The 16,848-nt window shown below is 35.1% G+C and overlaps 1 protein-coding gene across 1 annotated transcript; it reads right to left on the bottom strand.

Moving 5' to 3' along the window:
* Positions 1-4,417: 4,417 nt before the first annotated feature.
* LOC120346220 (nucleosome assembly protein 1-like 1) lies at positions 4,418-15,886 on the bottom strand. Its single transcript, XM_039415921.2, has 12 exons — positions 15,702-15,886; positions 14,789-14,891; positions 14,280-14,421; positions 13,442-13,558; positions 9,844-9,889; positions 9,372-9,514; positions 8,834-8,973; positions 8,157-8,302; positions 7,750-7,775; positions 7,393-7,554; positions 7,192-7,239; positions 4,418-4,698 (listed from the first exon to the last, which is right to left on the bottom strand). The coding sequence occupies exons 1-12, from the start codon at positions 15,829-15,831 to the stop codon at positions 4,651-4,653; spliced, it is 1,251 nt and encodes a 416-aa protein (XP_039271855.1). The 5' UTR covers positions 15,832-15,886; the 3' UTR covers positions 4,418-4,650.
* Between the last annotated feature and the right edge of the window lie 962 nt (positions 15,887-16,848).

Here is a 16,848-nt window from a genome sequence, read left to right as displayed (position 1 = left end):
TTGAAAAGAATTAAAACTAATAGCCTCCTAACAACCACTGAAAATTTCAATGCAATTGGTCCAGTAAATAAAGAAAAAAGCAATTTTTTCAGAATATCTAACTAACTGTTGCGGTAGATGCTGTTGTGGCGTACCAAAATTGATATCACCACTCAGGTTCTTTCTGCCAGCTTATTGGACACTGAAGTTGCACTAGATGTCAATCACGAAATAATCTTCTTGCGGTTCCAAATACAGCAGAGTAACTAATTTAACTAACTAGATTAATTATACACCTGTAAGAACTTAATACAACCAAATACTCCAATAAGAAATACAATAAACAAATAAAAACATGGAAAACACAGTACAAATACCGTAGGATACCTACGTAACACAAGATACGGAATTGGTCTATGACGTCACAGTCATGAACTATTTACTTATAATGGGATACTAAAAACCGGGTAAAACATATCTAGATATACATAAGAATAACTAGTATGACACTAAAGATACAACACAAATCCTACCTTAGCGACAAACACGTAATATACATGGAAATACGCATAGACATATGGAAATCACACAGGAAATAAACTGCGAAAATAGACTAGTTACGGAAGTGTTAAATACAAGCTAACTAGTGAACAGAGCTATGCCAAATTGGAGAAATAGTAAACCTGTACTACTAATATCATTTTACAACAAGAATTACATAGATTTACGGCAATAAAACACTATAATAATAACCTAATATACAGAGGAATATCTACACTGCCGGCAGTCTGACAAACCAGCTACAAGAGAAAGTTACACAGTTGTTCACTAGTGACTCAAGTGGTAAGAATAAATATTGGCATACAAAATAAAACAGAGTTATAGACGTGGTTGTCTCACTGTTATAATGACTATCGCATAACAATGCAGCCTGTCTCGTAACATCGGTACCAGGAGGACGGTCTGGAAGGACAAGGACACAAAATTCGGCAGTTACAAAGAATTTGGGGAGAATTGTATCTTTATTCAAGTAAACTACAGGAACGTTGGTTTAACATCTCTTCTTTCAGAATTTGAAAATCAATTCGTTCTCACGCGCAATGAAATTACGCAAAAGGAGCGCCGGGACGTGAACATTAAAGATTCTAGTCGATAACAGGAAGTGTGGAAATGCCTATTCAAAATCATATTTCGCTAAAGCTAGAAAAAATAAACGTCTATGCTGGCTATATCTTACTACTCAACGCCCTCATCACAGTAGATTCCCAATGTAAGGTCGATGCATTGCGAGACAGAATTTTAACCACTTTTCTTTTGTACAACATAACCAAGAATCACATGAGAATAGGCTCCGTCTACTCTGGATATCCTGTGTAGATAAGGTAACACCAACGAAGATAGTAAAACAATCGAACTGAAAGGGACCTAATGCATGCTGTTGCGACAGTTCTGCGTTAGGAATATGGTTCCTCCAATAATCTCGTCTAACAGTTTTGTCACTCAATTGACGGAACATCGTGGTTCTCCATGATTGTGTAATTACCGCAAAAAGTCATACTAGCATTTGTGCATCTGCTAGAGGCCTTGTCAACATCAATAACTATTTGGCGCGTTCGCCCACAATTTGTAATAAATATATTGCATAACAACTTATATAGTGTAATGTAGGCTATTTAAGTTCTCTGGATTGTTAATTCACAAATTTTACATTGGTGGTGATATCAAGCATATTTAAATAATTATACGAATACAAATATATTTTATCTTTAATTCGAGAATAGTACGTCAGTTACCATTTTTAAATGTACAACGTAAAAGCAAATTGTCAACATTTTCATCAGCTTAATTCGGTATAATAGTTCTTTCGCTTAATTTTGATGCCGTGTGCTATATGCTTAAACAAGTACGGCCCATAATACAAGCTGAAGATCTGAAAACATTTCGATAAGAATTGTAAATACGGGATTTGGCGTATTTCAGCGCCGTATTTCTTCCTAGCTGAGGTATGGATTTAGTCACTGATTCTCTGATTACTCTAATTCACGTTCAAAATGTTCCAGTCAGATCAACCTGTGGGTTGGGAGAAGCTATTTGTGATAGGCAATAGACATTCATTAATATTAAACAACCAGATGCTCCAGACAATAACTAAATGGCAACATTTCAGTTACGTCGTAATTTATTTCTAGGCGAGTTTCTAATGTTATATCAAAGATATTAAGCCTTTTATTCAGCCTTAATTATGATTCTTCCACTTCTATGTAACGATGTTACAGTAGAATTTATGACATCATAAATAATAAAACAGGGACATTGCCATAAGGATAGTAGCATTAGTAGGTCATGCGATGTTTGTATTGTAATGTTTTATGCAAAATATAGAACAGGGTGGTCCAAACCCGACACATTCCGTGCGGCCTCAGAACAATTTTACGTAGGCCTACACTAAATGACTAAACCATTGGCAGCTCTTTGTTTTTTTTTATTGGCAGAACATTATTGAGCTTTTTAGCTATTAGGCCTACGACTGGGGTTGGGATCCCGAGATTTGAACCCTTTACCTAATCAAGATGTCGGGAATGAGATTCGTTAAAATCACGGAATTTCAAGATTGTATCTATGGACGTTAAGGCAGTGCCGATATGGGAATGACGTCCTGTGATCGGTTAGTTCACGAGTCGAGAGGCCATTACCGGTACGTGTTAAAACGGCGCGCTATGTTTTCTAGAAATAATCAAGCAATAAATGACAGGAAGATTGCGCGGAGCAATAAGATGAAAAGAGTTAGGGAGTGTGGAAAGGCGAATTAGTTGTCCTGTGCAGACAGGGCCCGCCTGAGATGAGTCGCGCTTTTCATCTCAACTTTGCACCTTAATTAAACCCGCGTCAAGCAAATCCTTATCTGGAGAGACGTTTTGTACCTTTATTTTAGCAAAACACACTTCTATTTTCAAGCTTGGGCCATTATGACAGCAGTGACGAAACGCATATATGACTTTGCGCCGCGCGATCCCTTTTTTTAGCTAGGTCCCGAAATCCCAACTTGGTGGACTTGGCTGTTCTTTGACGATAGCACTTGGCCTACTTACGCTGCAAATTATAAAATTTTTCAATTATAACAAATCATCTTAATTAAAATTAGTGTCAAAAGAATGGTGACAGAGGAAAACAGAGTTGGAAAGAGAAACTGGGAGTAAACGTATTTCCTTGCTCACGACAATTGCAAACCACAGTGTCTGGTGTGCTTATTACTTTCAGGCCGATAAACAAAATCAATGGCAAAAAGAAAACAACAGAAGCGGACAGCGCAAAAGAAATTGAACAATGTGCTTCATTACCACCACCCATACTCGCAAAGATTAAGCATCATATTACAGCATTTGAAAGCAGTAAATATATTGACTTAAGCGTTGTCACAAAAAAATCATATCGGTTGCACAAGCAGGTAAAATTCATTGAGGTTTTGTTAAAGTCTCCGAGAAAGAGTTTCTAATGTGAGGAAAGACTTCATCAATCTCGAATAGATTTTTATTGAGGTTGGAAACTGGAAACGGCATAAAATATCCAAATGAGCTAAAAACTTGACTGACTTTAAAGTTGCATATATACAACAAAAACTAGACACTGAAAACAGACGTTTTTTAGATGAATGGCAGCGTTCATGCAGCACCATGTTCATCAAAAAAAAATTAAATGAAAGTGAATCTACGTTATTGGTCAGTCAGTGTAGTAGTGTAGCCCGCAACATTAACAAGAATCGCCCGTTGTTGAAGGAGAATTTTCGCGCGAATAAATGCTGCAAGTTTTGGAAATCATTTCTCCTAATTTAAAAAGTTAACTTTTCAGCTTCAGTCTTTCTTACAACACAATTATGTACCTTAACAAATCAAAACTTAGTCGAGACCGACAGACAATCACTTGAATGCGTTATTTGGATACAATGTAATGAATCGGAGCCACGTTTTGAACATATGATTCCGAGCGGACTCGATTATACATATATACAATGTACACATACACTATGTTAGCTAAACTAAATTATGTTGGCATTTAGTTCTTTTGATATATATATATATACACATTGGGATGTTTTTTGTGTACAAAACAAGCCATTAGGAAGTCATTCATACGATGCCATATGCTAGATGAGCAAGTAACGTTATTAGTAACTATCAGTTTTAAATTCCTTGTTGAAAGCTGTGCTTGTTCTTTATTTCTCTGGAATTCTATCAGCCAACTATTATATTTATTAATTTTATTACATAACAAACTGCGATGCTAGGTGTATCTAAAATGAAGCTTAGAGCCTATTTTGGTGCCTATTTCTCAAAATTTTTCTTAGGGCGCTGGAGCGCGCCCTGAACCCCGGCCGTGCCATTGAACACTTTTGTCGCTCCCCTTTTCTGGCCCTCCAAAGCAACGACATGAATCAATGGAATAAGATGGCAGAAATTTATTCCAGACAAAAGGTTTACAAAGACCCTATTTTACAGAGACAAAGTATTGTGTAACAATTTCAACTAACTGAAAAAAGTCTCTCAGACACCTGAACAGGAGGCAAACACACCATCCATGACATAGGTAACTATTTCCTCAGTGGGCAGTTAAAATATAGCAAGTAAGCATAACCTACACTGCATGAGCAGCAATTGAGAATGTACAGTAAATATATCACTGTTGCTTGCATTCCTGTGGCTGTTCCTTTGTTCCTGGGTCTTTCTGCAAATATAAAATATTAAGGTTTGAAGTGGTAATCTGTTTAATAGACAGGTGCAACGCGGCCATCAAAAAAAGTAACGCTATTAACTTTTACAAGTGGTCATGCTTGGCAACTATTATTCATTGGAAGGATTTACGTTATATAAAGTCTTGTGCCAGTCAGTCAGCCAGTATAAAGTCTTGTGTCATCATTACTATATATATATCTATATTTTTTTGTGGTAGATATCATCCAATTGCCAATTAATAGTTTTGTGTTTTTCCCATGTGCGATCTTTTCAATTGTAGAAACTGGTTAATCTGCCCGAGAAGACAAAATGGTCATTAAGCTATTTATGTCTAAATTTTGACACATGTTTAAAGTTGCACTCAAAACAGCAAAAACGGATCACGCTTGAAAACCTGCCTATGTGAGAAAGTGTCCAAGACGCTGCACGAACTTCAAATTTTACATCACCGTTACCTTACTGCCAATTGTTACTGAAATAGACAAGTTAGTCAATGCCCGGGAAACATCTGTTGCACATGAGAGAATGGCGTCCGAGTGGGAATCGATAGCCAGCAAAACTATCGCGTTTCTCGGTCAACCATACTGAGTTGGACCCCTTATTGGAAAATTTGGACTGCGCTTTGTCTTGTGTGTTGCCAATTTTTGTACCTTGTCCGTCCAACTTCAAAGTGAACTATCTGTCATCTTATCTCATGCTACCACGAAGCTGCAATCAAGCTGCAGCAACACTCATCCCCACCCTTTGCTATGTGCACATACTGCCTCGTGCATAGGTTGAGCTAATGTTCAGGTAATACATGAAAATCTCAATTGACTGGATTTTTCTAATATATATTTCATCTGACATGAAGTGGCATCTAGCAGTTAAGAAAGGTTGTGCATACAGAAAATGAATACAACTCCGCCATGGTACAAAAATGACATCATTAACTACAATTAGGGCTGTCCAAGGGAACCGAATATTCGAACTGAATCGCAAATTATTCGAAGCGTTTTTTGGCCAACGAATCGCTAAAATTCAGTACATAATGCACCTCACGACCACCTTCGCACCGCGTTTCAACCGGGCAAGCAAAAACATGTTTCTACATGGTCATAAATGAAAAGTTATCGGTAACAATGATTTAAAGATGTTTTTTGAGAGAATACAAGGAGAAAAAGGCAAATTTTGTGTCAGCAAAAACGCCAGTTCTATAAATAGAATCGATTTGTAGCTGTTGAGTCAATAATCATAGGAACATGGTACAGGACTGAAATACGTTTTGGAGATCCAATACCTTTTTCCAATAGAATTTGTGATTTCTTCTAACTCTTAAAACTTGATAGTTTTCGAAACCCTAATTTTTTGACCAGTTCAAGGAGGCTTGTGATCTCCTTTTATAACTCTGGAAACATAGGTATGCAAAGACAAAATATTTGCAATAATTTAGATATAACTGCACATACATTATCCCAGTATTGAAGAGGAAGTTTTTATTGTACATTAAAGGCAAATTTAGGATTGCGCAATAATATATAGTTCGATTTGAGAAAAATATTCGGTTCAATTCGAATCAAAAAAATATTCGATTTTGGACAGCCCTAACTACAATATTCTAAATATAGTATAGTGGGCACAGCACAGCCACTTGAGCTGCCGCACAAAGATGATTTACAATTATCTTGCACCATCGAAATTTTTCAAGAAATGCATGCCCCTGCATACATAATTTGGCGCATTTTGAATGCGAATTCAGGCAATATTGTGGAACAACAAAGTGAAAATTTTATGGTTATTAACCCTTTCCGTGCGGTGGGCACGTATACGTACCAACGACAAAAGCTGCTAGATTGCGGCGGGTACGTTGATGTACTCCACTGTTTTATTTAGCAATCGGTCGCAAACTGTTGGTCTAGTTTTTCCGGGTTTTAGTTTATTGATAAGAAGTCTTCTTCGAGATTAACATAAGCAACGGTAAATCTCGCTTTCATTTACGACGGGAATTTTATTTGCGGCGGAACGAGGGAGTGTTTTTGAATTTTATCCAAATTTTGGTGTTTTTTGGGTGGTAAAGAAAAACATATTATCCCTTCCATCTACCAAAGTATTTTGAGTTAGATCACGAAATTGCTACAGCAATATTATGCTATTGTTTGCCAACCACGAAGCGGTAACTGTAAAGGATTTAGCGAATATTTCTATTTTTTATCACGGTTTGAAGTTTCAACTCCCAAGAAAAAAAAATGCCTTTTTTCTATCCGGTTTGTGACTCAGACCACCACTATTGAAAAAACTTTTTTTTTAATCGCCAATTGCAAGCTCTTTAAAAAAGCTTTTCAACGAGTCGACAGTGGGCAGCAGAGGATCATTAGTTTTTCGTTAAGTCGATCGATTAGTTGTGGGGATACAAATGCATAAAATCGGCGTAGCAAATACGATTATTTAATAAAAAATAAAAATCGCATGGAAAGGGTTAAATAGAAATAATGATAATAGCACTAACCGAAGGATCATAATCTGAATCGTTTTCTGAATCTGTATCTTCACCGGACTAAAAAAATTTATAGAAAAATCATAATGTAGTATGAATGATTCAGAACAATAGATCTGTTGGGGCCTTTTTTAGACTTTTGGGAGAGGTTTCAGTATTTCTTCAAAGAGTTGCTTGTAGCAAATAGTGGATACATATTCTGAAAAATCTTACTCCATGTCCTTCTTCATCCTCTTCTTCTTCTTCCTCATCATCATATTCATAATCCATCTGAGCTTCTCCAGTAAAATACAGAACTGCACGAGGTACGATCCTCTCTCGAATAATGTGACCAATTTCAAAATCACTTGTGAGCAAGTTTTCAGTATCAGAGTCCTTGAATAATAAGTCAAAATTGCATGTAAGAGAGCAGAGCCAAGAATTATGGTTCATTTGACCATACCAAAAATAATTGAAATAGCAAATTATAGCTGATATACCCATCAATAGCACGGATATCGACTTGTGAAAACACAAAATAGTTCTGGGCAAAGTGAAATAAATTATAACCCATACAAAAATAAAACTTACCAATTCAGCATCTGCGTCCTCGGGAACTAAATGAAATAAAAGATTGTTTTATCAATATTAAAATGCTGTTTTCAATTGATAGCATTTTAGTGCTGCTTGATATCTACTAAACAATATTTTGTGGGTATTGCAAAGCTATTTCCTCCAAAGCAATATCAAATTTAGTAGAATGGCCATGCGACTTTAGCAGCATATTTTCTCAGTATAAACCATTTTTTCGCTGCTCAATGTCTTATGTCTGATGCAGATATATTTTGAAATTACTCAATAATAAAACTTGTTGAAACTTAATCATGATATCATCAATCATTTCCCATTCCTAATATTGGACTTAAAAATGGCATATAAAATATTGTTGAAAATAGACTTGAAATTGATTAAATCCTGCAATAAAATCAAAATCTTACCTTCAGGTGGACTGAAAAAGTTGAAAAATGAATCGTTTGAGATTTGTTTGCTGACAGTACGAACAGTTCCTCTTCCCTTATGCTTTTGTTTCTTTTTGATAGTTTTAACCGTCACATTCTTCCCCTTTTTCCAATCTATTTTACACCTGTATATATTCAAGCAAACCTTTCGGACTGAAAATAGTCTTAACAAATTAAGATTTAATAGACATGACAAAACCATTTCATCCATCCATCACCCATTTGGGCTTGCATGTTAGTATCGTAATTGAACTTGAGTATCAAAAGGGTTAACTTCACACCTGGCAACTTTGAAAAAAGATTCGAGTACATGGTGACTCAAAAAAAACAGAAACCAAAAAATCCTTTATTAACACTTGAACTTCTGTTTCTGTATGATTGATTGTACCTAAAACCTTGCACAAAAGTTCACAGTCTCTCTAGAATATGTTCCAAATGATCTGGGTTGTTTTGTTAGATCACTCTGTTTCACAAGAATTATTCTACAACTAACTCAAAAAAATATCATCGCATGGGCAGACAGAGATCAGATTATTTGATTTGAGAAATCTTTCAGTAGAAATGTATGCCTGCGGGCAGATACAAAGCGTATAAAGCAAAATTATTCTGACCAGCAGTTAAATGAAAAATAGTACTATGATAAAAATTTGCATTACCCAGTGCAACTTGTTATTTCAGGTCCATCAAATGTGAAAGGATCTTTATCATCAGGCTGAGCACGTAATTTGTATAGTTTTTTCAATGAAGTGTTGGTGAAGTAGTCATTTGGTTCAAATAAGAACTCCAGAGTGAAAGCCTGTTAAACAAAATTCAATCAGTTAACAATCCACCGATTATATATCGATTTTTGGGTTGATCAGTAGGCCTATGCTATCTAATCGCTCCCGATCGCAGGATGATTTTCGTCGAGAAGCCAAGAAGATTATAAATTACCTTCACGATTGTCACTAACCACTAAAGATATGAGAGAATTTTATTGAATACAACGTGGCACCCACAGGTAAATTTTGAGAAATCGGCTGTTGCACACAAGAGTGTTGAGCAGTTTGAATAATTAGATGTTTAATTCAGGAATTAATAAAGTAATTATATTGATGAGACTGCAAAAAAACATGGGGCCAAAAATAACGAAAGCCTACCTATCCGAAAGATTGTCATTGTCAAGCCATACTGCCATCGACGATGCCTACTCACCATATGTTCATTCAGCTCTGAAAAACTAACTCTGATGTCTTTCAGTGATTTCAAAATAGGCTCATCATGATCTTGTATCATATCCTGGAGAACATCAGTACTTTTAAATATTGTCAACCAGAATTCTGGGATTCCTTTAATATCTGTAATCATAGTAAAATTGGAATGAACTATTTTAGACATTCAACTTAAATAATTAAAACAATCAAAGTGAAGCCTAGTCCTAACTTAAAACCAACTTGATGACACATATGAAGTAACATTAACTAAATAAGCACAATAACATGCCTAAGAATATGCAGATCAGGTAGGAAGTAGGTAGGAAGAAACTGAAAAACAGCTATACTTGATCTTAATGTTGTTTAACTCATTCTAAATTAGTGTCTGACCGACCAGAACAGACAGGACACCAAACACTATAATTAACGGTTGATTTGATAGCAAAATCGAATTTTAGTCCGCAAAGACATACCATCTATGATCTCCTCATCTCCATTTACTTTGTCTTCAACTGCTTTCTGTTTGAAATAAAATAAAATTATTTGTAATGGAAGAAATAAATAGACAACTAACAGTCAATTGGCTAACATTATACACATGCAGTATTACTAAAAAGTATATATATATTGCCAGAGAGAACACAAAGTCGCAGGCATATATCACATGATAACCAAGTTCGGTAACATTCTCAATCAAATGAAAGGTTGATGCTAATTGATTCCGGACAAATATTTCAAAAGAGAAGTTCCAGGACACTCAACATAAGTTTATTTCAAAGGAGAAATGAATTGTCTGAGAGTAATGTTTATGTAATTCAAGAAACATTACGCAATTACCAAGTAAATGTATTATTAGTCATGGAGTTGTTGGTTGGTAGAATTTCCAAATTTTAGGATTGAAGAGTTTGATATTTCACAAGCGGGTACTCTGTCTACATACATGCTTTTGACACAAACCTCTCCAGGGAATTTAAAATTTATTTTCTGCCTAAATCCCCAGAGTATTGTATATTAACAATAACTGAACACGTCAGATTCATATTTGAATACAAAGTGACATTCACTACATCATTTCCAAACCCGCCTGTCTGATTGAATTGGACAACTCAAAAGTGTAGGATGGACATCGAGGGCTGGGAAAGATTCTTATGAAGTAAAAAAAACGAAGCAGTTCAGTTCACCCTTGTGAATTCTTAAAATGGATCTGTTTTGGTTAAAAAAGAATTGTACACCAATAATGAACAAAATATTGATTTTATCAGTGGAACTTTTTCAATTCCATTTTCCAGTGTCGCCTAAAACTGTTACACAAGAACTACCCCAAATGCTAAAATTTATCAAATTAAAATTGAAAGTTTTAGCAAAAATATTGAAGGGTTGGATAATGCAAAAAATATTATATTCAAAATAGTTTCATCATATGATTTGCATAATGGTTTACCAAAATCCAAGGAAAAAAAATTATACAAAATTATGAAAAAAGCACCAATATGGTCATTATACCAAACAAAATCAATGTCATACATTCAAGCATTTATACTATCAAACTTTATTTTCAAACAATATACCTATATCTATTCCAAGAGATAAAAATGAGAATCAGTGAATCATTGGGATGGTTTTAATCAACTGTAGCCATTCAAAAGTTGACATAAACAATTTTAAATAATTTCTTGAGGAATTTGCATTTTAGCAATTGTTTATAGAACAGCCTGACAAAGTTCAGCCCATTTACATAATATTCCCAACTTTCTACATCATTTAACAAAGATGATTTTATTTTGTTAATTTGTATGATTGTATGATTTGTCTTTATTTAGCTTATTAATAATCAGTGACAACATTTATACATATAACTAAATTCCATACTGTTTCTTCTAAAATGGAATGTTTCTCAGCTTCGTATGTATCTGTAATGTACAGTTTATGGTGGTATGTGATGATAACTGATAAGTTACATGATTTCATATAAGTGGGTACAGATCTACCATTTATTTAGCAACCAAACCAACATAGTGTCACTGTCAGGTTAACGTTAGTCACATCTCACATAATTAAGGATTATTTTTATGCAAGATAAACACATAATTTACGGTTAGCAGATTCTTGTCACGAGTTTCTGATTGTTATTCAAACTGGTAAGCAATTAAAGACAAAAATTACTTTTCTGGAAACCATACAGTAGAAATAATTATTACTTTTGAACATCGAGAACCCAACATGATATACAATCTCAAGACCATAAAAGAATACTATACTTGCATATAAGCCTAGTTTAAAACTAAAAAAATGAGTTGCTCATTCGCGCCTAACTTTGATCACTTAAACAAAATGACATTATGCTAACTGAATACCAACAGCTACAACTCGAACCATGCTAAGTTCTCACAACAAGAGCGTGCGATTTGTAGGGTCGGCTTATATATGTGAATTTTTATAAATTCAACATATAGTGCCTCTTTTTAGGGGGTCGGCTTTTATGCCAGATCTGCGTAGATGCGAAGATATACGGTATATATGTTCAGTGGCGCAACCAGCGGGGAGGGGGGGTTACGGGGGTCGTGTCCCCCCCGTTTGAAATTCGTTTTTATTTTATTATTGTTCTACGTTCAAACAACGTGAAAACTACTTTTTTCCAGTGTCTTATCACCTCGACGTAATTTAACACCGCCCGACTTCAATCATACCTTTTTGCTGTTAGTTATGTAATAATCGCTATCCCCGCGTATATGTTTGTATTCGAATATGAGATATGTTACCTCAAAACTGAACGATGTTGTCATCAACGCCGGATGCCGACGAAATCCGCGATAGATATTAAATACTATTTGAGAGCTATTTTATACGCGCTAAATTACAAGAAATGAAAAAATTTCCTGTTATGTTCGGTCACTATCGAAACTGAGGATAAAAACAACTAATTAAGACACAATTTGCCGAGGACGCCTAAACCATCTCGACTAAGTTAAAATACACGATAAGAAAATATTTTCAATCAAAAACGTCCTCGAAATCTTATAAGTTCTTCAAGTTGGCGTTTATCGAAATTCTTTCACGTCAGCTGTAATATAGTGCCGAACCACACATGGACGACAACGCTAGGATATGTGCGCCATATTCAGGATTATTATAAACACGAAAAAACAGTATTTGAAGTTTGCGATATTAGAATTTAAATTCGATTTGGACATGCCTGCATTAAATTAGTCAGTTTTTAGTCGTTTTCCTAAAATTAGTTGTAAATCAATTATTTTAATTGTCATTATATCTTCTAGTGAGCTTCAGTTTAGTTTAGAATTTTTCTGGAGTTAGGGTCGGGGAAAGGTCCATTCGCAAGAAGTGCATTTTGTTTTTAGTCTTGACGAATTCACCCAACGAGCAAGTCGCGACACGAGGGAAACACTGGAATTTATTCAAGCCGTGTTTCACTATCCACGAGGCGCAAAGCGAGGGAAACGTTGAAAATAATTAACAGCTTTTCGTTAGCAATTCGCTGGAATGTAATGAACGGCATTTTGCTACCCACGAGGTGCAAGACATAGCGAAGCGCCGTTAATGAACGAGTGCAAGGTAAGCGAAAGGCTGGGATTTTATCGATGGTGTTTCCCTTTTAACCACGAGCAATTTATCGTGTTTCAGCGGGGCGACACCTAGTGGCGTTGCGACTTACGTCGTGGTTGCACTGTGTAAATTTCAGTCGGAACCCCCCGTTGAAAACCAGGGTAGATTGCCTCAAACAAATACAGATAAATGACAGAATAAAAAACACAAAGAATGTTCTGGCTTGATGATGACGATGACCATCCTAATCCTATAGGTTATAACCCATAAGTCGACTGCATAGAAATGGCATGAACTTGATCAATTTCAGTGTTGAGAGATGAGTGGATAGTGAAGCTGATTTCAGCATTTCTGATTACCAATTGATTCCAATGGTTTTGAATGTATTATATCACTAATTATCAAACTTATATATCGACATTGAACATTTGTTAATAATATCCAATTAGCAAAAAATTGTAATATGAAAATAATATCTTGTATTGCGATATAAAATATTGTTGCTCTCACCTCTTCATTTTTATTTTTCTTATTTTCTTTAGTATTTTCGTCTTCTTCTTCATCCTCACTATGCCACTCACACTCTGAATCAGTCGGCTCAATTTCTCCCTGAATAATGTCTCTCCTCTGAAAAGGTCAAATGATTGGAAAAACATTTAATTGAAAACAACTGTAATGTACATGACAACTGTCTATAAAAGAGATTCCTAACATCTGCTTATTTAGCAGCCCACGATAGGATGACATCGTTTGGAGTCTTACAACAATAACGACAGTTCTATTATTGACGTATAATAACAAGTGGCTTCCTGCAATGAGTTAAGTAGTGTTATAGTAAACTGTATATAATACTATATATAATATAATATATGATACTAATCTCCACTATTTAGGAATTAGATAATGGAAACATGATTATTTTAATAATAGTCCAATCTTCCAAACAGCATTTAATGAGGTGTTTATAAAAGTATTTTCGATTACAAACATACACTGAGTGAATTATATATTAGAATATTAGATTTGTTTTGAACAAACCTGCACTATTTATAAGCCAAACTACAAAAAAAAAAATAATTCAATGGAATTGTTACCTTTTTTATAGAAAACATTTATATTAGTACCTGATCAAAAAGCAATTATATTTTATCCGTGGTTTAAATATCTCTAAGTTCATAACCAATCGAAAATTTTCAAATTGAAATTTTTAATAAAATAGAATCAAGCAAACAAATATGGAACAAATTAGGTGGGCTATGCCAATGCAAAATCTCTGCAATGCAAACTTCTGAACTATCTTGAATCTTTTCATTTTGCAAGGAGTTCATATAAACAAAAAAAAACTTACCCTATCAAATAATGGTGCATAAATCGCCATATATTTTCTTTCTAATTCATGGACTTCCTCAAAAAATTTTGATTCAATATTCATTGACTTGACTTGAAGATTTTTCAAGGCATGTATCCGTCTTTTCACTACTTTAGGGAGGCTGAAAAATTACAGCAAAATGAAATTAAAATAACTGAAATGAAAATTTTTCCAATGATTGGAATGTAGGCTATGTAATAAACCTATTTATTTTATCAAATTTATATTCTACAATGGCCTACAAGAATATAAAGAAATTAAATGCTCTTGAAAATTCAGCACCCCAAAACACAGCACAGCAATTTTAATAGAAGTGCATAGGTAGCAAAACATTTCCGATGGCAACTAACTGAAGCATCGGTCCTTTGATACCTCGCAACACAAATTGCAAACATACATACATTCGAATACATTGAAAAGTAGATATACCCCGATTCTTTGAAAAAAGCATCTTTCCAGGGTCATTTACACTTTTTAACATACCGTACCTTTCAATATATCCTGATGAATTTCCAACCATATCTTCGATTCGATTTTGTAAAGCAGCTAAAACCTGTGGATTCTGCATCATCTCTGCGGTTATTTGACTTGCTGAAAAAAAAATACAAAACATGCCAAATTATGATAAACTTTATGAGAAGTATAAAATTGAAAATATGCTTTCCGATGATTCCTTTTTAAATGTAATTTTTTCTTAATTTTTCATTATTAAAGAAGTTGAAGATGACGGGGATGATATGGGATAAATCAACCAAGTCCAAGGATATTCATCAGAAAAGCTATATTCCCTTATCTGAACAATTTCAATAATACAGATATTAAACCATTCAACATCAGATTACATTTACAATAAATTTTATCAACTCAACTAACGGTGACAAAGTATTTGTTGAATAGAGGAAAGGTGAAAGCCTGAGCTTATTGGCTTGTAATTAATATTTAAGATCCTTATATCAGACATTTATGGTAAACTTGATGGGGAAAATTCAGAATGAGATCATAATCACAATTATATCAAAATAGCTTTCGTTTTGAAATATTCAGCGAAAGAACAATGGCACCAATTTTCACCCTACAAAGGAGGCGCAGTTCTTATTTATTACCATCAGGGGCAGCCCTGCCATTACAGCCGACATGCCGTGGTTACGGCAGCAAAATTTTATCTGCAGTTGGTTTTCAATTTGCTGCCGTGGTAACAGCAGCTCCCCACTGGTTTGTGGCAGCTACAAAGTCAGTCGCCATGGTTTTGTGGCAGCTTCAGACGCCACGAAATACTTGAAACTGCAATTGCTTCAAAGGCAGCTTTTAAGGAACAATCAAAATTCATATCCTTCGGGACATACACTTTAAAACACAACATAAAATTTCAGTGTCATTTTCAACAATGATTTACATATTTACCTGAAGGCATCGACTGTGGCGTTTCATCTGCATTCAAAGTAGCTGATTCATCATCAACTTCTGTCTCCGGTTTTTCCTCATCGTGTTCCACAACATCTTTATCAGATGTTTTCGCATCTCCTGATGACATGTTGTTGTAAATATTTTATGAACTATGAACTATCAAAACCAGCAAAAGCTATTTCTGTATTTACATAATATAAAGTTTGAAAAACATTATTACATGTGTTAGAGATTCTGTGAAGTAATAGTTTGATCACTAAATCTAATTAACACTTGCCACTTATCTTTTTGCAAAATTTGCTGTGCAGGCCTGCACAACATACGGCCCCCGGGCCGCATACGACCCGCTAGATACTTCTGTGCAGCCCACGGTTGATTTGGAAACACGCCACTTCTCTGGTCTAACAATCAAAATCGGCATTGTTATGCAAGCGCACCGCTACTCTGATCATATTCGAAATCGTGAGAATTATGTTTTGCACTAGTTTCAATAAATATCAAACTTTGTGTGAAATTGGTGTGCCCTTCGTGACCCCTAAAATTTGCCGCTCGACCCCTCGCCCCCCAGTTTGGGTAACCCTGATTTAGATATCTCAGTATTCAGATTGAATCACGCTTAAAACAATTTCGGTATACAATCTCAGACCCATTAGAGCATATTAGCAACCTATTAATAAGCCCCCTATTTTTTAATAAGTTTATGAAACTGAAGTTTCTTTTTTGATTCAAATTAAAAACTTGAAAAACAATTCCTTCATTTATGAACGGTATAGAAATTCTCGTACAAAAGATTTTGCTATTTACTGTAAAATTTCAAATAAATTGGAGCAGATTTTGTAGAAACATGTAATTTAACAGTCAAAAAAGTACGGGTCTGGTATAGTTTAGTACCACATGTACTTCTAGTTGACCTGGCTCAACAATTTTTGCATATGTCAATCCTAACCCCCACCTGACTACGTCACCGAAAAATTACGCCATTTCGTCACAGTGCAGCAGTGGCGTAATAAGGCCCACCGAAGTATGCGGATGGTCGTCCGAAACGCGCAGACGATCACCCGAAATCGAGCAATCAATTTCTCCCGTTTTCTCGTCACAACGATCACAATAGGAGAGAGATCGCCGGCTTTAGCAAGTTCGTTAT

The sequence above is a fragment of the Styela clava genome, chromosome 8 (genome assembly GCF_964204865.1).
Source record: "Styela clava chromosome 8, kaStyClav1.hap1.2, whole genome shotgun sequence".
In the NCBI taxonomy this organism is placed as follows: Eukaryota; Metazoa; Chordata; class Ascidiacea; order Stolidobranchia; family Styelidae; genus Styela; species Styela clava.
Note: the sequence above shows the minus strand (reverse complement) of the source record. Positions and strands in the feature narration are given on the sequence as shown.